The 24,811-nt window shown below is 45.2% G+C and overlaps 1 protein-coding gene and 1 non-coding gene across 2 annotated transcripts; one reads left to right on the forward strand and one right to left on the reverse strand.

Moving 5' to 3' along the window:
• Nucleotides 1-2,004: 2,004 nt before the first annotated feature.
• Nucleotides 2,005-2,078, forward strand: TRNAS-UGA (transfer RNA serine (anticodon UGA)). The gene has a single exon. It is a non-coding gene; the product is annotated as a tRNA-Ser (tRNA).
• Nucleotides 2,079-4,629: 2,551 nt separating this feature from the next.
• LOC144099459 (juvenile hormone acid O-methyltransferase-like) lies at nt 4,630-14,409 on the reverse strand. The gene is made up of 3 exons (XM_077632769.1): nt 12,245-14,409; nt 8,902-9,067; nt 4,630-5,178 (listed from the first exon to the last, which is right to left on the reverse strand). Exons 1-3 carry the CDS (start codon nt 12,797-12,799, stop codon nt 5,003-5,005), a joined length of 897 nt encoding a protein of 298 aa, XP_077488895.1. The 5' UTR covers nt 12,800-14,409; the 3' UTR covers nt 4,630-5,002.
• Nucleotides 14,410-24,811: the final 10,402 nt, after the last annotated feature.

Raw genomic sequence — 24,811 nt, forward strand, 5'->3', positions numbered from 1 at the left:
TTGTATTCGGCTTGTTTCAGATCATGAGGATGTTTAAGAAGCTATCGACGAGCCACCTGTACTAATGTGCCGGTGAAATCGTGCAAAGGACATTTTTCGTGCTGTTATTTTTCTTGCCTATTAATGTCGTCCAGCAGTCAACACACGCAGCGTGGAGATTTCGCGAGTAACTAATAAATACATGTCACGTGATCAGAACGTTTTGCCTGTGCGTGGTTACGAGTAGTATTAGAAGCAAGCAATAGGACGTATCCACAAGACGAACTGCCTCCTCCAAACAGTGTTTCACGAGCTCTGTATTCATATTTCTTTCTTCCCCTAATCTACGACACCGTAGAGTCAAGACATCTGTGGTTCCCTGTGCTTTCTGGAGGCGCAGGCCTCACTGAAAGTCCCCGGTGTGTGTTAATATCTCTTAAATCGTAGCTTACGCTCATTTAAGTTTCCATAATAGTAGCTGCCGTCGGTATATGATGTATCGCACCAAAAATCCAAATAAAGACTTCGGTATATATGAAAGTATGCGGTCGTTACTAACCCCTCTGACGCAAAACATAGCAGACGGCTTAGCATGGCTAACCTGCCGAGTATCGTGCAGTAGCTAAGTTACGTGGGCACTTATGACCCTTACGTGCTAAAGGCGTTTAATCTAAAGGCCAGTATTTACCTCAAAGGCATTCGGCCTAAAGCCGTCTACATAAAGGGCTTCACCCGGAAGGCATTTACCATGAAGACCTTTACCCCAAAGACATTTGATCTAAAGGCCTTTAACAGAAAGGCTTTTAACCTAAAGGCCTCTAACCTGAAGCCATTCACCTTCAAGGCCTTCACCCTGATGAACCCTTCACCCTGGTAAAGCCTATAGCCTGGCCTATAGCGCTTCACTGGGGGACACTGTCATTTTCTTAAGTTACGGATGATATCAACATGGTGTTTCTGATGGATGGATGGACGGACAGACGGACGGACGGACGGACGGACGGACGGACGGACGGATGGACGGATGGATGGATGGATGGATGGATGGAAGCGTCCCCTTGGAAACGTGGTGGTGGCAGTTGCCACCATATGCTCGGCATTTTTAGTTATTTATTTATTTATTCATTTATTTATTTATTCATTTATTGATACCGCAAAGGCCCCATTGCGGGGTATTAATGAGGGGTGGGCGTGGAGTACGGCAATAAAGGTTACAGGTGAGTTTACAGATTTTCTATGGCGGTCTTGAATCGATGATGGTCTGTTAACAAGGCGATGTGGGCGGGAAGGTCGTTCCAGTCCTGGGCTGTTCGTAGGAAAAATTATTTCTGGAATGTTGTAGTATCTGCGCGCCCGGGATAAACCGGTTTTGGGTGGCTGTGGCGGGATAAACGATGTGCTGGACGGATGAAGATGTTGCCCGGAGGCAAGGTATGAAAAAAAAGGCCGCCACCGTCTGGAAGACGAAGTAACGAGCGTTAGCGGAGCAATCGACGCCTAGCGCCATCTGTCAGAGAAGTTACGATGCACGACTACCCGTTGTCGAATTAAACCCCCTCAAGATACGTCCAAAACGGAATTTGCTTCGTTTGGGGGTTCTAGAATTCGGCTTTCGGTACGCTATGGTAACGCTTTAATTAGTAATTGGATGCATACAATGTTAATTGTGGTTTTATTTCTATACGAAAACCCATAGGGTTTTATTTGCCTACAAAATTCGGTACAAAACTGTCCCCGGATGAGTGCCCCTTGTTGTCGGAGTGATATATATATATATATATATATATATATATATATATATCTTTACGGGGGTCTCGGTTCTGGCAGTCTTGATGCCTTAGGTAGCATAAGAGGGCTCTCGCACAGTTTCCGCCCTCGCCGTTAGATGACGTTCTACGTCACACTTGCGGTTTTACAGGACGGGCTACGTCCACCGCTATGGACGAGAGTGGCGCTGGTGAGCACTCTCAGTGTTCGCTTACACGCAAAACATAAATACCCACGAAAGCAGCAGATTGGACAGCCGTCGCCGTAGCTCAGTTGGTAAGAGCACCGGACGTGATATTCGGAGGTCGTGGGTTCGGATCCCACCGGCGGCATGGTTGTTTTTTCTGCTGCTTTATAAGTAATTTTCTTTTAATAAAAACTAATTGATTGGCACTAGATATTAGAAAAAAAGAAACATTCCCCTATGCACCTTGATTTCGGTGACTGTTGGCTTCCTTAATATATATATATATATATATATATATATATATATATATATATATATATATATATATATATATATATATATCTGAAAAGCCGGACTAGCCCATGACCGTAGTGATACTCTGAATCGCTTCTGACGAAGGACCATAGTGTTTGAACCTGACGATGGTTAGAGCGCACAAGTCTTGAGTCGAACTCTTCACTGGGGAGTGAAACCGCAGCTGTGGCCTAGTTGGTTGGGCGCTCGTCTCGGCTGCGGGAGGTGGTTGGTTCGAAACCCACCGCCGGACACCCACCGGTAAAAATGGGTACAAGCGGACCCTGGCCTGGCACCCGGCTTTCTTTAGGGGTGTTCGCTTGGGAGAAGCTCCGCAAACCCCGCTGCGACCCTCGCGGGCCGAGTGCTTCGGCCACCGTGGTTATAAGGTATCATTCATGCATATATATATATATATATATATATATATATATATATATATATATATATATATATATATATATATATATATATATATATATATATAGCGGGACGAATGTGTACATATATCGCGGTCCCGTAACGCGGCAGTTTTGCTAGCCGTTATAAGATATTTGTTTGGGCGGGGAGGTGAGGGGGAAAGAGATGGGAGGGCACAACAAATATTATTGGCCGCCATCTTGGATACGAGAAATCGAAACTAACTGTGCCGCCATTTCGTCCCCTGACGTCATACTAGCATAGTTCCACCTCTATCCGCCATATTGGACCGTGACGTCATCATTGGCATGCGGCAAGCGGTTGTAACTACAATGCTGTTGTAGATGGCGCTACAAGTCTCAATGCGAGATGTGTTGATTTCTACTTGCTGCCACAGATGGCACTGTGATCTCAGGGTGGTAGCAGATCATACGAAATCTCGAAAGGTGATGAGTAAGAGCTAACGCTCTTCAAAATCTGTGCTATAAGCAAAGGTGTGCTAGTTTACGGCGGGAAGCTGAGAGGTGGAGATCAAGTTGGGACTTCAATTTGGTGACGCTGGTGTGATAAGAGTATTTGGAAAGTATGAATCTAGACGCACGATTCTGAACACATTCGATCAAATTGGTAAGGTAGCTTGATTAGGATTTTATTTAATTGTTTTATTAATTGCTCTTAAAATTCGCCATTTTCTTTAAATACATTTTCAGTACTTCACTTCTAACTTTATGTCGCTTCTCTGCTTTCAGGCCACCAATATTGCAATCGGTTTTTGCCAACTTCCGCCGCAGTTTTATTTAAATGACCACTATATTTAAGCCCAAGGGTTTAGTCATGCGCCACATGGCGGCTGCCAAGGAAACTAGAAGCGCTTGTCCGGAATCCCTGGTAATGGTGTTGTGCTAGAGAATAGAGCATCTCAAGCGTGCTGTTCTCCATGGTCTCGTCCTTTGCGAAATTTTTGCCATTTCTCTCATTCTTTCTGGGTTTGTGTAGCGGGGTCTTTGAAGTAATCATAGAGTAAGGCAGTGTGCGTCCTGTCGGGTAAGGGCTTTGATTCAATAATGGGTTTTACCTTCAATCGCGCATGACACGGCGAGATAGCCAATAAAGCAAAACACGCCTGTTATAAAACTTCCTACCTAATGCAGTTTTAGCAATGCGATTCCTGGGGCTAACTTTGGCTCGTATTTATCATGGTTAATCAAATAAAAGTATCGAAATGCATATTCACATGGAAATCCGTCGCGCAAAATAACTTATATAAAATATATCACCATGAAAACATCGAAAGACGAACTACTTCTATAGCCACCATCAATGTCTGGCTCCACATGCACGTTTCTGTAGCAACGTTGGCGCGCCTTTTTTTCACAATCGTATTAAAGAGGAAACGTGTGTGTCATTTACAGTGGATGCGGGGTGTAGAATGCATGCGTGAATTAAACAAATCAAAAAAGCTAATACTGCGGCACTACTGCTTCTAGGTTGTCGTTTATATTCTTGCTAAATGCAATGACAGCCTCGACCTTCCTACTTGTGCCTTGTATTCACAGGACACGCACTACTGTCTACCCTCCGCAGACCGAGCGGCGTAGAGGATTTCTACAATCAGGCTCCCAAAAGAGAGGCCTCATGCAATGTTGACGGTAACGCTTGCGTCTCAATAAAGCTAGGCAGTGTTTATCCACGGTTACACCCAAGTGTGGAGCGATAACATTTTGGCAATGACTCGGGCCATATTTGCCGGTCACCATCGCGTCTGGCACTGTCAGTTTTGTCGATTTTGGTCCAAATCGGCCAACGTCAATCTGTCAATGTCAATCTGTTGCCATGCTGTGCTTCTCAAGGGTAAACCAAGGTTAAATTAGGCACAGAATTGTGAGCGACTTTTGCGTTGAGTTGAGTGGCATCACAGCCTTGTCGTTTTCTTTTTCCTCCATTAGTTAAAGGTGAGGGAAATAGGAATGAAATACGTTAGTGGTATATTCTGACCTTATGGTAGAGTACAGCAGCATGAACATAGGGTAGAAACAGAGAGAGCCACAATAAAGTAAAATTCATGCAATTTTTTTAAGCAAAGCAAGAAATATCGAAATAATCAGAGGCCATGGAGAAAAAGTTCGCCTAAGTTGTTGCAAATAACCTTATTTGTATTACAGAATTATCCGACATTGAAGTTCTATCCTGCGCTTAAGTAGTAGAGCAGGATAAGCTTTTTTTTCACTCGCCTGATCCTAACTGCTTTCTGTACCTAAATAGCCAGATATAATTAGAGAAAATTCTATATACACACATATATTCTATATATACACACACACTGCTGAAAATAAAATAGACACACAAGAGTGCTTTTTATAAGCAAACAACTGGCTTTTGTGCGTGAGCGACGATGACGTCGAAAGGCAGGTTGATTCCTTCGGGAGTCACGGTCGACACTTGTAGGAGCGCCGACTTGCATGCTTCCCAAAACGCAGGGCGTTTCTCCTCGGGAATTTTGCCGTCCAGCTTGAAGAAAGGCAAGGCTACACCTGCGCACAACAGTGAAAAATAAAAACAAAGTACAAAAGTCACTAATCAACTCTTCCACGACTGACTGCCTGTTTATACACCGCTTAGTACATCGACTCTCTTACGGCGATGCGCTAGCGATGCACGATGCAAACGGGAACACAACACTTCCCATGCTCGCTTCGATGACTTCTCTTACGCGTTTTAGAAGTCGTGGCTGGCTAACTTCTGGTCTAAGATCTCATGCTAAGCTAAGATCTGAGCTAAGATCTCATGAGTCCAAAGCTCATCGGAGGTTCTTCGCTTGCCCTATGAGCATGAAAACTGCTTTGTGCAAGTCTTTACCACTGACGCATGCTAGAGCGTTAATAACTTTCCTATTAGCGAGTACAGCCAGTGGCGCCAATGGCGGTGGAAACAGTCAAACCTTGGACGGGATTTTTGGTTGCCTCGATGTTGTGCCAAGTCCAGGAGAGTGGCAGGCCCTGCGACTGAGTGTGTGTGTGTGTGTACAGACTAGATGGGCTTCACAGTAACAATACCAGAGCTGCACTCGCCTCCACATTCAATTTCGATCACTATTAATACTCATAACCTTATGTTTTGATGTCATAGGTAGTACCATTAGAACAAACCTAATATTATACGAGTTCCCACAACATTCGCCAAGCCATGACGTAGTCTACTACGCTAAAGATATGAAAACGATGACTAAGAGACATCTTTATGCTAAGTAGTGATAAAAGTGGTGCCTCCATAAAAAAAATAATTGCGTCATACATCGCGACTGGCATAACATGCGATCTCTTTTTAGTAGTAATGTGATCGTAGCTTTTTGCAATATAATTTAAAGATAAGAGCATAAAATTGCGCTGTACCACACAAATGTTATTTCGACAGAGGTTCATTGAGCTAAAGACGCATTCTTACAAACAGCGTCGGCCACTGTCCTGTGCAAAATATGCGTAGAATTTTATTCCACTTGACCTCTTGATAGCGATAACGCTTCCATGGCATTTTTTTTACCAACTAAAAGTTCTGGTATTTTTTTACAACGTTAATCATCACTATACTAAGGGTATTTACGTAATAAGACTCATAGCCTACCCATAGCACCTCTTTATGCGAAATTACTAGCATCTGAAATCCTCATGCGAACTAAAACTGAATATGGCAGTGCTTTCTTTGATCAAAACCAGCATAGCCCAATAGCACTGATTCCGTTCAGAATCTCGCTGCTCGGTTCATCTTACTGCAGCTTCCACGTTGGTTTAGTGCCTACGACGTTTAGATGCCGAACCCAAAAGATGCGGGATCGAATCCGTGGCCGTATGTGGCTGCTGAATTTCTATGGCTGCGAACTATATAAAATTGCCTGTACTCTGCGATGTCCGTAAACGGCGGTATAAAATAATTAAAAGCCTTCCACTGTAGCGCCTCGCGTCGCTACTCACGGGGAGCTTTACACTTTAAACAGAATGGAGTAAAAAGAGAGTAAGCTGTTTTTTTAAATTTTTAAATTGGTTTTGGGGGAAAGGAAATGGCGCAGTATCTGTCTCATATATCGTTGGACGTCTGAACCGCGCCATAAGGGAAGAGATAAAGGAGGGAGTGAAAGAAGAAAGGAAGAAAGAGGTGCTGTAGTGGAGGGCTCCGGAATAATTTCGACCACCAGTCCTGTTCTAACCTCCCTTTTTGCTCCCATACAGGCGTTCTCGTGTTTATAGTGTTGAATATTTCCTCTCACACACCATACCACCACATTTTTGCACTACCCGTGTTGCTCTTATATCTCTGCGCTGAACGCCAAGCTGAAGCTGTTCTACTCTACTCCACGCCGCCGAATTTTATGCATTTGCCTAACCAAGTGGAGCATCAAACATTTCGTGCAGGCTCTTCTACAACCACGATCTCTTCACCCACCTGAACTACTACACCTCAGAAGTCATTTCTTGAGCTCATCGCTTTTGAATGGAATGGACTTCACGCGGTCATGTAGCAGCTTCCGACGAAACCCCCCTCTCCCCACCCATTCTTACACCCACGCTTCCCGGCTGTTTTCGAGGCCGACTCGTACGTTGCTATTACCTTTCATTCATTTAGAGCTTCTCATGAAGTGTACCGTGTACCGACCTCCCACGTATTAATAAATGAAGTCTGCGCGCCATTTAACCACAGCGAGTCGCGGGAGCCAGCAAATGCGTTCTCCACACTTAAAAGAGAAAAAAAATAGGCTACATAAAAACTCAGCAACACAGCATTTCTTCTACCCAATTCAGTCGCATAGTTAGGCCCTTACAAGGACAGGACGTCCTGTTTTGGAGGTGATGCGGAAATGTATGACTAAAGAAACTTGTAGTTGAATATATATCCGCGGATTTGACTTTCGTGCTACAGCTGTTGAGTTATGTCGTCAAGAATGGCAGTTCATGGATGCGCACCGGGACTGAGCTTGAAACCTGTGACGACATCCTTGAGAGATTTTCTTCTTTCATTTTTGGCTTTTCATTCTACTTTTCAAAACAGGATAAAAGAAATTACTTTAAGCCTTACAGTAGATTGTTTTAAATGTTTCTAATCTATTTCTTACCGATTATAAGGCGCAGCCAACTAACCTGATGGTCAGAAATATATATTAATTACTCATAGTAGAAAACATTTACGGCGGGCCACTGCGGGCACTTCGTGCTTACTTAGTTACTTATCTCAGAAGCCTCTATATATAGTAATGTCCGCATATTCTATATCTCCGCGGGGAATCTGTCGACATCGAATATCTTCGTATTTATATTTAGAGTCCTTCCTGTGCGTCACTTTCAGGGCCCATAAACGCAATTCTGATAAGCCTTCGAAACCACATGAAAACTTTCACTCGACATGTATCTCTGCTCATGCGCTGAATGTCCTGTAAGCAATGTTTAATTTGAACAATAAAGGTATATTCCTACAAATAACTAGCGAAATAAATGTAGACGCTAAGTATGTACAAAAAAAATTGAAAGGGTCACTTAAGTTCCACTTTAAGATTCTCATATTACATTCACAGATCACTGGGAGACCTCGTACCCCTCCTGGCTCAGTGGTGCAGCAGTTAAGCGATGCGCCACTGCCCTGCGATGGCTGGTGCTCCCAGCGGTGGGCCTATGCAGCCCACGTTGTTCTTAATGAGAGACCAATCATTAATTTAACTGCCACTTGTCACGGTGCGTGTTTGCTCACCATCCGGTGGGTAGGTTGTGATGACGCCGCAAGGTCACGTGACCTAGAGGCCCACCTGCCTCCTAGGTTGATCTCTCTCAGGAACACCTGCCAGAGCTATTCCCACCATTTTATGCTCACAACTGGGCCTTTAAAGCTGTCGCTGTAGAAGAGCGCCTATCGTAAACGCGATGTGTAAAAACTCTCCGTCTGGTAAAAAACTGAAATTATTCCGGAGCCCTCCACTATGGCACCTCTTTCTTCCTTTCTTATTTCACTCCCACCTTTATCCCTTCCCTTACGGCGCGGTTGAGGTGTCCAACAATATATGAGACAGATACTGCGCCATTTCCTTTCCCCAAAAAAACAATTTTTATTATTATTAAAAACTGAAAGTAATTGACTTTTATCCTAATAGCGCACTGCTTGAAACGACATTTTATGCGCTTCTATGGAAGCAATGGGAGCCGGAAAATGGTTGCGTGGCACGGAAGGTAAACTGGCAGCCACAAAAGCTTCACACGCCTCTCTGCTCGCGTACCCACCGAGGCAAGCCTCCGCCGTCGGAAAGACCCACTGGCTGGTGTAGGTGCGGCAGTCCACCAGGTCCAGTCCTGCCGAGGTGACGGCTTTTCTCTCGTGAGCCACGTGCTGCTCCTGCGTCATCGGCTCGCCGGACTCGCTTCGGTCAGCGAACATCATCCTCAGGTCCTGTGCAGACAGCAAGCTTCGGTCACCTCTGTTAAAGGGGATCTGCACCACTTTTTGAGAATTCTGCGCTATTCAAGGATTCAAACCTATATAGGCTGCAGGTAAAGCATGCCAAGTGTTTTTGCTTTAAAGCAATTAAAGTAGTGGCGTAATCGACGATTAAATTTTCAGTTCCTCCTCAGAGCACCGGAGATGTGCGGACATGCTTGGTGCGACGTCACAGAAGGCAAGATTTCAAATTTACGCTGCCGCCAACAACTTCCTAACAAGTCTGGCTCTATGCTACCAAACAACGCTCAGAGGTTTTTTTTTTCCTTGAAAGCAAGCGTTGTAAAGGTAACTGCAATGGCGTCATGATGCGACTCCCACACTTCTCCGCAGCGATTTCAATCGGTGATTACGTCACCATTTCAAATGCCAGCCCGAAAGGACTTGGCATGCTTTGCCAGCAAATTTCTGCCATTCGACCTCTTTAAGCTCGTCGATTTCTAAAATCTATGCAGTTGCGTTTTAAGCGCCAACGCGTGTAAGGCACGCGGCTCTGCTAAAGCCTCATGCGTGTCTTTAGCTGCTAAGATAAATGCACAAAACTGCAAGAAGCCTTACTTTCAATTTCGGTTGAGAATTCTGCTTTAGGTCTAGCGCGCCAAATTACTAGCCACTCTGGCATCCGCACTTTGCAGTGACACTTTTTCGCCGAGCCACTTGGATAACAATCCAGATGCATTATCACTTGGATAAAAATAAGGTCTTCTTGTGTGGACCTTCGCACGCTGCGTACAGGGCAGCGCTGGTAGAACGACGGGTTATCCATGTTATGCCTTCGTAAAAAAGAGGAAGTTGAAGGAGAGAAAGAAGTAGACGAGGGAAAAGATAGCCATGCCATAGATGTGCCATGTGACCAAGGTTACAACAACAACAACAACAACAACAACAACAACAACAACAAAAGATAGCATGGATAGAATGCAGGGGGCTTTTATGTGGTGTTCGCTAAAAATTCATTTCTGCAGCACCTGCGCACACCCTTCCGGGTGTGTATCAACAACTTTTTTTTTCTGGCATCTTCGTGTTGAGGAAGCTATCTTCTGCTGGTAAATTTTCCGGCAGGCATAGGTGGTAAGACTACAAAGGCATGTATTCATGCTGCGAATACTTGTCAGCTGTGATTGCACGTGTGAAACCAATGATAAAGCAGTGAATGCGTCCCGACTCCTTCGTAAATCGATTTTTCCAAACATGCAGGAAGTAGGCGCTGATGACACGAAGTGACCTCGAAAGGCATTGTGTGTGCTTTATAAAAAAAAAGATCTCCTCCTTCCATTATTACCGGAGCAGCAAAGGATGCTTGGGTAGCTTGCTGAGGAAAGCACCTTTTTCTTCTTTGATATACTTTCGTCTCCACAGGATTTTCATCCTGCCGGAAGAGAAGCCTAGCGTTTTGTTGTGTTAGCTTGCGTGAGGGGACTCCTGCTTGTAATATCGTTCGCAACTATCGTTCACTTTGGAAAATTAACTGATAAATTTCCTCCTTAAAGAAACACGAAAAGTGCATTTCGAGGGTACGGAAAGTAGCAAGATCGCCCGCGGCGAATTCACACGTATTAGAAAAAAGTGCGCAATGAGTGGTGTCATGAAAAAGAACCTGCATTGAACTGGCCGATTGTGTCCCGGCAATCTGCCGCCATCTATTATCATCGCTCTTGCAACGAAAAGAATTGTTACTCCCGCCTCTGGTATCTGGCGACGTTCTTCCATTATTTTCACCTTATCGCTGTACGGGCGAGAACGCAACGGACTTGGCGCTACATCCTATTCTCATATATGCGCTGCTTCCATTTACAAGCACATCATATCATGATATCCGAAAGAAGGGTTTTGCTTCCCACCGCTCCCTCTAAGGCACAAGGATAAAACTTCGCTATGGAACGTGATACCTTTGTTTCAACACACTGTCTAAGGCTCCTGCACTGTTGTAAGAGCAAGGTGTTGTCCAGTTCTGTGCTGAGAAGCGTCCCATCGCTGCTCACGTTCGTTTCATCGCATAATGTCTCCATGTCAGTATGCTCTTTTTCGCCAAAAGTGAAAAGTAAATTAACAAAAAGGAAGTGGTCAAGAAGCGTGCCACGGCAGTGCACCACAATGTTAATAAACAGCCCTTGTTTTATTCTTTTGTCGACCTGAATACATTTGTACAAGAAAATGTTAATTACTCATGATGAATCCCATGCCATCGGCTTCTTTGGGTGCACAATAGAAAATCACGAATACAGATATATAATGTGGAAAAGCACTCAACTAATATGTCCTGGCCGATCTCAGTCGACATCTTATGCGCAGTGCATGTGGTTTCGGTCGACCGCTAGCATGAGAAGCATCCAGTGAGTTCAGAAGTCTGACCAGAGCTGCTGGGAGGGGGGGGGGGGGGGAGTATAGTGGCTGGGGTGGTAGCTGAAATCGGAGGGTAACTGACTTGCCTTCGAGGAAAAACTGCGGTCGGGGCAGAAGAGGGGTACGTACCTCATCTCGGTTAATGCGCGCTAGGACGCTGCAACACCACTGAATAAACAAGATAACAGACTTGCACAAACGAAATGCGAGCTCATAACTCTTATAAGACACGCACTTTACGCATTATGTACATTTTAGCGCACTAATATATATATATATATATATATATATATATATATATATATATATATATATATATATATATATATATATATATATATATATATATATATATATATATATATATATAATGTATAGAATTTGACGCGTTAAATTTTTTAACGGATTAAAAGATGTATATATTGAAGAAAACGTGCGTAATAAATAGTTGTGAGTCTTCGCTTCGTTTATGCAAGTACGTTTTCTCGTTTCGTCAGTACTGTGGTACTGCCGTAGCGCGCAATAACCAAGATGCAGGTCCTACTGGTCCCTGTCTTAGCACAGCTAGACCTCATGTTACGCGAAAGCTGCACTCAAACAAAGCTCCTCAAATACGACTAGGGAGCACACATTGGGGATTATATCAGTGTTTGTCCTATTTCCATATAGTTTGATCTGTCTGTCGCTCTAAAAATCAAAGCGCCTCTCCTCAGAGCGAGGTCTAGCGCCGGAGACATTGCGAATGGCAAGGCGAAGTCTGCAAGCTGAGGCAAAGTGAGCACTTACGGGAACAAAGTCCTTCCACTCTTCTCTCTCGCAGATGTGGTGCCACACGTCCTTGATGCCGGTCTTGGTGAAGTAAAGCACCAGACATTCCCCGCCATCCTTCAGCAGCCTGTGGACGTTGCGGTACGCCTTCTCCAGGTCCCGCACGTAATGAAACGCCAGAAACGAGTAGACACGATCAAACGGGCCGTACTTGTCGACTAAAGGCTGCGGATCGCCTTTCTCGACGTCCAGGAGCTCAAACGAGACTTCAGGCTGGAGACAGTTGCCTCTAGCGAAGTGCAGAATATCTTCGGAGCTGTCTGCGCCCACGAAGCGCCTGCAGGGACGTAGGCGTGGGAGTAGCTCGTCCTGCAGGAAACTACCAGGGCCACAGCCTAGGTCGAGATGCTGGTCTTGGGCTCTGGCTGGTCGCATGAACTTCACGCCGTCCAGGGCCTTGAGGTTTTCGCGATAGCTATTCGCCTTCATACAAGTGAACGCTTTTGGGTCCAGGTCGACACGGCCTCTTGTTGTTTCTTGGGATGGCGCTTGATTACTTTTTGTGTTTTCCATGTCAACTGGTATCCTGACCCTTCACTGTGATCGCAGAAGACAGAAGTGGGCGACGCAGAGTGACGAGAGGCGTCGTGCTACTTCAGAGGGCAAAAAAGCAGTGCCCAGGAAAGCTTCAAACGAACTCGGAGCAAGCGCGCCAATACTTGAGTGATTTATCAGATAAGCCTTCCTGCCATGATAATGAAATGAGTTCGTACAATGCGGACAATGCACCTTCAGCAGAGAAAAAACCCCGTTTACAGCCGCATATCGCGGACAGGAGCATGCTGGAGAATACAGGATAACCCTTGGCAGTTCTTCGCCTGCAGGCGAGTGCAGTGATTGAGATATGATTTCAACGGGAAAATATTTCATAGGCCCCTTAAAAAAATAGAAAATAATGAAAACCGAAGATGAGATTAGGATTGAAGTTAAGGGATTCGCCATCTGAAGTTAAGAAAACAGCTGTGTATAGGAAACGTGCACTGAATATTAAACAATTTGCACAAGGCCGGCAGAAAAGATTAAGACAAAACAAAAACCAACACAGCTTGTTCCCTGCTTGGGCCCGGATTGACGCCGAGCTGATTCCTTTACGAATCTTTTAAGCGATTCGCGGGAGATACAGTGGCTTTGCCAAAGGAAAAAAATGCATGGAGGCCACGAATCGGAACCGCATTGGTGCCCCGGGCAGCGGTGGGTTATCGTGAGCTGTGGTCTAGCTGTATAAATGACGTCATCTCGTAGCGCGCGGAGTTGATAACCATTGAAGTACTCATTTGTTTGCGCAACAGCTTTGCAAATTGATTGTTTTTGACATCCCTCCTAAAATTAGCAATGTTGACCGCTTGTATTTTATGAAGCCTACCAATAAATTGCGTCGGACTAACATGGTCACCTTTTCGAAGATTAAGCTGAGCATTGTCGAATTCTTTTTGAAAGACAGGAGCCTAAGCTAAAAAGTTGTTAGCAAGAACCAGATGCCAAAGGGCTCGAGCTATGAGACAATGAGGGCAACTTCATTAGCAATTTGGATAACTTAATTAAATTAGCCAAGGAATTTTATGCACATTCGTTCGGTAGCCGAAGTAATCGTGCAGGATGTTAATAGCAGAAGTAGCGGCGCCGACGAAATGGATATTCCGGTGGTAGCAAAAGTAGTGAAAACATTACAAGCAAGACAACAAAAAAAGCATCATGTGAAGATCAAATAACTGGAAGTCTGTCGATGGGCACAGGAGGTATCATGCTAGTAATCCTGCCACCCTGTATGCAAAATGCATCATGAGGCCTCGAGCGTATCTAAGGACGGACAACTGTTACCGTGATACTAAGCACGAAATGCTTTTACTTTCTTTCCCACCAATCTCAGAAGAACATTGCCCGGTAATAGTTGATTATTCCATTTCTGCAAAGTCTTGCCATGATGACCTACACATTTCAGCACTCTTTCAATTTATTTTAGAAAACTTTTTTTTCTGGCTATCTTTGAGTGCTCCAAGCTCGCTGCTGCAGGCATGAACAACTTCGTCAACGGTTGATCAGATCAAAATTCGCAGGCCATTCATACCATAGGAAAGAGGAAATGATCGTGAGGACTGGAAGGTTGACGGGTTATGAGTCAGACCATTCATACTATAGGAAAGAGGAAATAATCGGGAGGACTGGAAGGTTGACGGGCTATGAGTGCACCACTGTGGTCACCAGGAGCTCAAAGGCGATGTTGGTGTATGAGCAGACAACCTGACGTGGTACAAGAGGACCCCGAGTAGTCATATCTTAGGCAGCATTTCTTGGAGACTGCCGAAAAGTTTCGGCTGCCATACTGCAGTGAAATGCTGAGCTACGACAGTCCATTGTTCGTACAGAAGAGCAGTTGCGCTTTTATCTTTACGCCGAAAAAAAGTTTCCACCATTTTTCTGCCGGCACTTTTGTTGGATCTCTTCTCGAGAAAAATTCATAGTGTCTGTCTACTGAATTTAATCTCTGAATTAAATAGGCAGATCCATATTGCACCACCCCGTCGTGGTTGTGAAGTGACTTGGTGGATTACCTCTTGCCCAATAAATCGCAGTCCCGAATCCCGGCTGCGACGCCCTCATTTAGATGAATGCGAAACAAAAAAAATTGCCTCCTACTTACCTGGTTAAGCTAAATGCCACTTAGGTGCGCTATCACGTTTCCTCTTGTTTACTTTTGTTTAGCTTTTGATAAGCTTGAAAATTCGCGTTGCATCCAAATGTTCTAGCTGTATTTCCTCGGTTTTACATAAGCAGCCTTAGCTGCTCGTTGTAATTCGAGTGGCCGCTCGCCTTGTTCGGCGGTCTCTGAAGCCACTTGTACCTGTCTCTCTAGTTGTTGTTGTCTCAAATACGTTGGCACATAAACACATTCTAGTGCAAGCTCCTCCGTTGTTGTTGTTAGCCTATCAAAAGATGGCACTGGGGAATCGGCCAAGAATCGGGTGGCTATTCACTTGTATTCAGGTAATTAAAATGAAAAGCACGCGAGAAAGCAACACCGGAGGATTCTTCCTCATGAACAGAAAAGGGATGAAAGTTTTGACTTCAAGATTAATAATAGTAATATTAATAATAATAATAATAATAAAGCAACTGCATGGAACAGAATTATTAAGCCAAAATGTAATAATTGAGAGTAAATAAAATTTTGTAACCCTTAGCATGGCATTCGGTGTGATTCTAGCAGGAAATTTAGAAGAGCGGCACAAACAGATCTGTGGCTGAACCTGAATGTGGTGGCACCAAATGGCAACTTCAACATTCCCCTCTTCTTTCTCACTCATCTGTTTCTGCATGCCGTTTAGCAAGGTTGCACTGTCTTCGCCGCTCTGCTTCGGCTTGCCGCCTCGCTATATCCATATCCACTGGTGTTGTTGCCCTCTGTTGGAGGGGCACATACCTACAGTGTGGGATTGGCCAGGGTGCCTTGTACAGGCAAACAAATGTAAAACAATGATTCATTTAAGGCAGTCGAGGAGGATTAATTTTGTGCTTGGGAAAAAAATGTGAATTATATAATTACCAAAGGAGTCTCCCAGACGCAATGATGAAATTATGCATGTAATCGCAGACTGGTTTCAGGACATCCCGCACTGGACCGCTTGAGTCGCGTCGGCGCTCTCCTCTTTTGCGTTGCTGTTCAGCTCACAGTGCACGTCGTTCGGCTTCGGAAGGTTGTTGTTGTTGCCTTAGTGACATGGCACATACCCACGACGGGGGATAGGCCAGGGTTCAGTGAGGAGGGCCAAGAGAAGAGGGCAAACTGGTGCGAAGCTAATCTGTCAGAATCTGTCCTTCTTCCACGAGTTCTTCTCTTCCTCTTAAAACATGGCGATTGGCCAAGGTGTAGTGGCATAAACACAAACAAGGAGACTTCCATAGGAGATTACGACCAAATATTAGCGAAAACGTGAATTTTGAAAAATGTATAAATGAAAAACCACAGAAGTAGAATAACAAACAACATTATGGTGAAAAAAGAAAAGTTCTAAGAATTTTGAAAGAGTTAGAAAATCAACCCACCAGTTGTAGTTATGTAATCATTGAGAATCTCACAAACTGAACCCAATGCAAATCCTCTGGCGGTCGCACCGAACAATAATAACACTGGCAGGCATAAAGGGAGCCCTAACCTGGAGAGAGGGACCTCCTGGTAAATCTCTCTGAAGTGCGAACTTTGGACAGCTACTGTCCAAAGCTACTGTCCAAAGAGAAAATCGTCTACAGATTCAACTTCACCTAGGTTTGCCGGTGTCCACCCACATCTGCACAGGTTCAAACTGGGAATCCTGTACCGCAACCGCCTCATTGATACCTCACACAGCCTGGTTTCACACGAATGGACGTTGCAATCATATGCTGAGTGCTGATAATCTGTTGTATTTAGTAAGGAACCACGTAACCTGACGGATATGTGTTGGAACCGCTGAAATCGCCAGCATAGTGAAATTCGGGACGGAATCCTCCGGCGACTTCATCCTTGGCCTCTTCTTTCTGGCACCTCCATGCTGTTGTTGTTGTTGTTGCCTCAAATACGATGGCACATGCCCACGGTGGGGGATTGGCCAGGGTTTGGTGCGGATCCAAACAGGAAAAAACTCATCCAGGTTTATCACAAGCGGCTCAAAAATATGAGGCATCTGAGAGAAAAAAAATCACGAAATTTGAGGAAATCGGAATTAAAATCGAGGAAACAAGAAGGAGTGGGTGGAATAACTAAATTTTAAAGAATTAATCAGAAAGAAAACAATTTTGAGAGGAAAGTAAAGGCATCAAGAAATTAACACAATAATCTCCCGATTTCAATAATATACCTGTGAAGGAGCTGGCACACCTGTCAAATGACATGCCCCTTGACGGTTGCACCGAAGGAGAGGAGGACGGGAAGAGTAAACGGCAGCACTAATTGAGCGAGAGGATTTTGCAAAAACTGAATTTTCTGCCGTGCAAACCGCCGGCAGTAGGAGATGAAATAATCTATCGTTTCAACGTCCCCGCATGACGAACGGAGATTCGACAGCGTGAAGCCATAACGGCATAAATATAGATTAAGGTGATGAATCTTGCAGCGCAACGCCGTCATGGAAACCTCACATTGTCTTGATGCGCAAGAACGTATGTTCCCTGAGAATTTTATATGTTCGAAATCCGCTGTACCAAGGATGGGCTCAAGGCTCAGGTAATGGTATATTTGGTAACGTTCATAACGGGACGTGGTCAGAAGGGTGAGGTTTGGAACGACATGGGCAACAGGGCCATTAATGGCTGATTTCGCTAGGAAATCGGCCATCGAATTTGAAGAAATGCCACAGTGCCCTGGCATCCACTGAAAGCGCACCTATTGGACATGACGTGGCACAAAGTACATTACGGGATCGGTACAAGAGACTAATTGCTGAACTTTCTAGAGCTGCCAAGACAGAGAGGCAGTCCAAGAGAATGATAAGTTGAGAAATATTACGGGGAACTTTTTGAAGGGCCAAACCAATAGCGAGAAATCCAGCATCGAAAACTGGTGTACAACCAGGAACCCGGATAGAAAAACTCCAACCTAGTGTGTGGGAATAAACACCTACCGCTGCCTTTTCGCCTTATTGAGAGGCATCTGTGAAAATTGCAGCATGGCTGGAATACTGGAACAGATATTCCTCCAGGAGACCGTTTAGCACATTGGCAGATAAGTGCTTTGCATATAGCAGCAGCGAATGGTCGAAGCAAACAGCTGGTGCAGCCGGCAAATTGCTGACGCATTGCACAGACCTAAGCGAGACTGCAATTCTAAACAAGAGGGGCTCAGTAAACACAAATTAAGGCAGTTTGTAAAGCGGACACTGTTTATCTAGAAACGAAGCTGGGTTAGTCAAAAAATTGGAGCAGCCACTCCAGGTCATGGCTCAAGTCCCCGTAAGAAGGTGCGCACTGTGAGAAGCTGGAAGCGAGAGTTCAAATCCCAAATGCGAGCTTCCAGAAAGAGGACACAATTTGACACCGATTCTGGTAAACCAAGGCAACGCCGTAAAGCGCGCCTCTCCAAAAGAACCAGAGGTTGAATTTTGTATCTTGGACAACTGGAGAACAGAACTCAATCGAAACTCCAAAATTGGTCTTACGTAAGTCTTATAGATAAACAAGAGAGTGTCCCTGCGCATACCGAATTTCTTATTGCTGATTCGGATCAGGTGACCGAGAGCTCGCTCACCTTTGAGGACTATACTTCTGATATGAGGTCGCCAGTCTAAATGAGGGTCGTATATTACACCTAGGCATATTAACGGCTCAACTTGCAGGATTTGGGCGCCCCAATACAGTAGACAGATATAGAGTTTCGTTTGAAACAGGTCAGCGCTAAAAAAGACAAACACGGCGAGAGAATGACGACACAAGGGATGAGCGCTGCCCACTGAACTAGAAATATAGTTTAGCAAAACTTGGTGCTGGGCTAGTTGGTTAAGCATTTCGTTTGAAACAGGTCAGCGTAAAAAAGACAAACACGGCGACAGAACGACGACACAAGGAATGAGCGCTGCCCACTGAACTAGAAATATAGTTTAGCAAAACTTGGTGCTGGGCTAGTTGGTTAAGCATTTCGTTTCAAACAGGTCAGCGCTAAAAAGACAAACACGGCGAGAGAACGACGACACAAGGAATGAGCGCTGCCCACTGAACAAGAAATATAGTTTAGCAAAACTTGGTGCTGGGCTAGTTGGTTAAGCATTTCGTTTGAAACAGGTCAGCGCTAAAAAAGACAAACACGGCGAGAGAACGACGACGCAAGGGATGAGCGCTGCCCACTGAACAAGAAATATAGTTTAGCAAAACTTGGTGCTGGGCTAGTTGGTTAAGCATTTCGTTTGAAACAGGTCAGCGCTAAAAAAGACAAACACGGCGAGAGAACGACGACACAAGGGATGAGCGCTGCCCACTGAACTAGAAATATAGTTTAGCAAAACTTGGTGCTGGGCTAGTTGGTTAAGCATTTCGTTTGAAACAGGGCAGCGCTAAAAAAGACAAACACGGCGAGAGAACGACGACACAAGGGATGAGCGCTGCCCACTGAACTAGAAATATAGTTTAGCAAAACTTGGCGCTGGGCTAGTTGGTTAAGCATTTCCTTTGAAACAGGTCAGCGCTAAAATAGACAAACACGGCGAGAGAACGACGACACAAGGGATGAGCGCTGCCCACTGAACTAGAAATATAGTTTAGAAAAACTTGGTGCTGGGCTAGTTGGTTAAGCATTTCGTTTGAAACAGGTCAGCGCTAAAAAAGACAAACACGGCGAGAGAACGACGACACAAGGGATGAGCGCTGCCCACTGAACAAGAAATATAGTTTAGCAAAACTTGGTGCTGGGCTAGTTGGTTAAGCATTTCGTTTGAAACAGGTCAGCGCTAAAAAAGACAAACACGGCGAGAGAACGACGACACAAGGGATGAGCGCTGCCCTCTGAACTAGAAATATAGTTTAGCAAAACTTGGTGCTGGGCTAGTTGGTTAAGCATTTCGTTTGAAACAGGTCAGCGCTAAAAAAGACAAACACGGCGAGAGAACGACGACACAAGGGATGAGCGCTGCCCACTGAACTAGAAATATAGTTTAGCAAAACTTGGTGCTGGGCTAGTTGGTTAAGCATTTCGTTTGAAACAGGTCAGCGCTAAAAAAGACAAACACGGCGAGAGAACGATGACACAAGGGATGAGCGCTGCCCATTGAACAAGAAATATAGTTTAGCAAAACTTGGTGCTGGGCTAGTTGGTTAAGCATTTCGTTTGAAACAGGTCAGCGCTAAAAAAGACAAACACGGCGAGAGAACGACGACACAAGGGATGAGCGCTGCCCACTGAACTAGAAATATAGTTTAGCAAAACTTGGTGCTGGGCTAGTTGGTTAAGCATTTCGTTTGAAACAGGTCAGCGCTAAAAAAGACAAACACGGCGAGAGAACGACGACACAAGGGATGAGCGCTGCCCACTGAACTAGAAATATAGTTTAGCAAAACTTGGTGCTGGGCTAGTTGGTTAAGCATTTCGTTTGAAACAGGTCAGCGCTAAAAAAGACAAACACGACGAGAGAACGACGACACAAGGGATGAGCGCTGCCCACTGAACAAGAAATATAGTTTAGCAAAACTTGGTGCTGGGCTAGTTAGTTAAGCATTTCGTTTGAAACAGGTCAGCGCTAAAAAAGACAAACACGGCGAGAGAACGACGACACAAGGGATGAGCGCTGCCCACTGAACAAGAAATATAGTTTAGCAAAACTTGGTGCTGGGCTAGTTGGTTAAGCATTTCGTTTGAAACAGGTCAGCGCTAAAAAAGACAAACACGGCGAGAGAACGACGACACAAGGTATGAGCGCTGCCCACTGAACAAGAAATATAGTTTAGCAAAACTTGGTGCTGGGCTAGTTGGTTGAGCATTTCGTTTGAAACAGGTCAGCGCTAAAAAAGACAAACACGGCGAGAGAACGACGACACAAGGGATGAGCGCTGCCCACTGAACTAGAAATATAGTTTAGCAAAACTTGGTGCTGGGCTAGTTGGTTAAGCATTTCGTTTGAAACAGATCAGCGCTAAAAAAGACAAACACGGTGAGAGAACGACGACACAAGGGATGAGCGCTCATCCCTTGTGTCGTCGTTCTCTCGCCGTGTTTGTTTTTTTTAGCGCTGACCTGTTTCAAACGAAATGCTTAACCGACTAGCCCAGCACCAAGTTTTGCTAAACTATATTTCTTGTTCAGTGGGCAGCGCTCATCCCTTGTGTCGTCGTTCTCTCGCCGTGTTTGTCTTTTTTAGCGCTGACCTGTTTCAAACGAAATGCTTAACTAACTAGCCCAGCACCAAGTTTTGCTAAACTATATTTCTTGTTCAGTGGGCAGCGCTCATCCCTTGTGTCGTCGTTCTCTCGTCGTGTTTGTCTTTTTTAGCGCTGACCTGTTTCAAACGACATGCTTAACCAACTAGCCCAGCACCAAGTTTTGCTAAACTATATTTCTAGTTCAGTGGGCAGCGCTCATCCCTTGTGTCGTCGTTCTCTCGCCGTGTTTGTCTTTTTTAGCGCTGACCTGTTTCAAACGAAATGCTTAACCAACTAGCCCAGCACCAAGTTTTGCTAAACTATATTTCTAGTTCAGTGGGCAGCGCTCATCCCTTGTGTCGTCGTTCTCTCGCCGTGTTTGTCTTTTTTAGCGCTGACCTGTTTCAAACGAAATGCTTAACCAACTAGCCCAGCACCAAGTTTTGCTAAACTATATTTCTGGTTCAGTGGGCCCGTCGTCTTTGTTGTGTGTGTTCTCTCCTTCGGCGTCTTACGTCAATTCACCATCTTTCATCAACGTTCTTCTGTGTCACATCGTGAGTGCTACATGCCGGCCCAGGCGCCTTGTCTTTTGCTTGCAGAAAAACTGGGTTCCAGAAGAGATCGTCGCGCTCTTCGGAGCAGTTAAGCCTTCCTGGGGCCACGTTAAAAGGCTGTGCAAGATTCTGAGAGCTGAGGTCTGGCGTCAAGTCAGACTTTTCCAGGACTGGCTTGCTGTGACATGCTGTAGCCAATATCCGGAGTGGCTTGCTACACGGATGTACCGCTCCCTCAAGTCTCAAGCCGGCCAAATGATCGAGGTGAACTGGTCCGTTATTCTTAAACACCTTCTCAGAAGTGGTAGCGCTCATCCCTTGTGTCGTCGTTCTCTCGCCGTGTTTGTCTTTTTTAGCGCGGACCTGTTTCAAACGAAATGCTTAACCAACTAGCCCAGCACCAAGTTTTGCTAAACTATATAAAGAGAGGGCGCTGGAGGAAAAACGAGAACGGAAGATTTGTTCACGTTGGGAATTAAATGTAATTTGCCCAGCCATACTTCCAGGGTATTGAGGTAGGCCTGCAAAAGCTGGTAAAGTGAATGAATGTCTCTAGCAGAAGCAAAAAAGGCGATGTCGTCCGCATACACATACACTTTGATGTCACCCTGAATTGGTATGTCCCGCATAAGTATATTAAAAAGTAAAGAAGACAGTTCCTGAGGCACACCCCTCGTCTGTGAAAAAGTTTCGGAAGTAAAGGAACCGTCAGAACAGAAGAAACGTCTTTTTTTAGGAGTTCCTGCACCCATGCAAGAATGTAAAAAGGCGGCCGAATTTCGTCAAGCTTGTTCAATAGTATTGAATGCTCTACGCTGCCATGTGTTTTGGCGATATCCAACGTGACCAAAGCCGCGGCCTCTTTCTTCTCCATTGCAACCCTGATTCTGCTTTCCAAATCTAAATGTGCAGTCCAAATCGAGCACCCCCGACGAAACGCTATCTTCCACAAGAGACTTCAACATACCGATAGAGATCCCATCGCACCCAGGAGCTGCAGGTTTGAGGCAAGTAACAATGAAAAATAATTCTGAGGGTGTAACCATGATGAAGTCTGCGCGCAGATGGGATAGCACGAATGGAACCACTAACCGCGCTTGAAAGCGCAGAGCAAGACCTTGTGCTATCTGTTCAAGTTTTTTTTTTTTTTGCATCCTGGGGTGGTAACACCACTGACTGCGTAACATGAGAGGACGGCGTATTATAAATCGGTACAAAGCTTTGCGGTTATTTGGGCGTGAAAGATAACTGTCCAAATTCGCATTGTACTCCTTCGCCTTACCGATGGTCCTTTTAAATGAAGCTGCAAAAAATGTGTAATTTATCTAATTCCGCGGGCAGTGGTTTTGAGAGAGGCTTTTCCAGGCAGCTTTTCTGAGACGATAAGCTCTCTCACACTCATCATTGCACTACAGGGAGGGCTGTTTGCTTTTTACCGTAGATTGCACTGTGAACATGGAACGCTCAGAGGCCCCTAACACGGAATAGAGAACTTGGTTAGCGCGATCCAAATTATCAGATGATCTTACCGGTACTCACCTAAGGGACAGAAACGTGGAGGCTAACGAAAAGGGTTCAGCTTAAGTAAAGGACAACAGAGCGAGCTATGGAAAGAAGATTGATAGGTGTAACGTTAAGAGACCGGAAGCGGGCAGAGTGGGTGAGGGAACAAACGCGTGTTAATGACATCCTAGTCGAAATCAAGAGGAAGAAATGGGCTTGGGCAGGGCATGTAATGCGAAGGTAAGATAACCGTTGGTCCTTAAGGATAATGGAGTGGATTCCAAGAGAAGGCAAGCGCAGCAGGGTGCGGCAGAAGGTTAGGTGGGCGGATGAGATTAGGAAGTTTGCAGGCATGGGTGGGCGCAGCTGGCAAAGGAGAGGGTTAATTGGAGAGACATGGGAGAGGCCCTTGCCCTGCAGTGGGTGTAGTCAGGCTGATGATGATGATGATGATGATGATGATGATGATGATGATGATGATGATGTAATGAAGGAGAAACAGGATTGCACATGTATTTTGAAAAGTGTGTAGATTACGAATTTTGATGGAGAAGCAGTCGCCCTGAGGGGAGAAGCTGCTATGGTGAAAGTGATCGGAAAGGGATCACTGGAAGTATTACAATCCATTGTAGAGCACAAAGAAACCTGCACCCCGTTCACTGCCAATATTAAGTCAATGACGGACCGAGAGTCGGAACGCATGAAAGTAACTCCTGGACTGTTACAGCAACGAACGTTCCTTGCCGACATCCATGACCAAAGAAGCTGTCCACATGCATCAGTTCGAAAACACCATTTTTTTAAGGGAAATTTATATCCCCAGGGTATCAATTATAGGTGAAGGTGTGATGAAAGATGCAGTAGTGATTAAATGAATGGAAAAAGGCTAGCTGATTTTATGAAGTCCATTAGAGAACGATGGCACAGTCCCTGCGTCCAGGCAATGTATAAAGCAGGGTTAGTTGGTGAAAGACCCGCTACCTTCAAGTGCCGGATCCTTGTAGGCTTGAGAGCTGGGCTGTCCCACAATAAGTGATGAATGTCGGCTTAAATGTCCTCGAAAGGAGGGTAAAGCGATGAAAGGAGGGTAAAAGGAAATGATGAACCTGGAGTCACGAGGCGGGTCGCTAAATCTGCCTGGCTTTGAGAGGTCAGCAGATCCCGTGGGACCCACTCAATACGTACTGGCTGCGGTATGCGTGCCGCGAGCCGGTGGATGTTCTGACATATCGTTGGACAGCGGCTAACACGTCGTAGGAACCGGACAACTTGAAGGGCGTCAGTGCGAATGACAACACGGGCCGCAGGGAGCATAGTTATGGCGGCCACGGAGCAGAGTGCTTCTTGAACTGCAACGAGCTCAGCACAAAAGGACGAAGGGGGTTCCGTAAGCTGAAACCTAGAGGTTTGATTCAGGGAAGGTCTGCACAGTCAGTATATCGCTGTTGTTGCTTCGCAGGCTTGTATGCTTGAGTCTACATAGGCAACAATGGATGGCAGGCAAGCATCTTGTTCCTCAAATTTCTGCCGTAGCAACGATGCCGAATTAGCAGATGTTGGTCGGCGATTATCTGTTGGCTTGTTGTCACTGAGCTGTACAAACTTCCATGGGGGAATAACTGGCGTCGGCGGCTGAAGAATGGAGCGTGAC

This window comes from Amblyomma americanum, chromosome 7 (assembly GCF_052857255.1).
Source record: "Amblyomma americanum isolate KBUSLIRL-KWMA chromosome 7, ASM5285725v1, whole genome shotgun sequence".
Taxonomy (NCBI): domain Eukaryota; kingdom Metazoa; phylum Arthropoda; class Arachnida; order Ixodida; family Ixodidae; genus Amblyomma; species Amblyomma americanum.

Excerpts from the sequence above, each read along its gene's own strand:
- LOC144099459 (XM_077632769.1), bottom strand. The coding sequence starts at position 12,799 with ATGGAAAACACAAAAAGTAATCAAGCGCCATCCCAAGAAACAACAAGA. Across the intron at positions 9,068-12,244 it reads AGTGGAAGGACTTTGTTCCC|GACCTGAGGATGATGTTCGC; the intron begins GTAAGTGCTCAC and ends CTGTCTGCACAG. Across the intron at positions 5,179-8,901 it reads GACGGCGGAGGCTTGCCTCG|GTGTAGCCTTGCCTTTCTTC; the intron begins GTGGGTACGCGA and ends TGTTGTGCGCAG.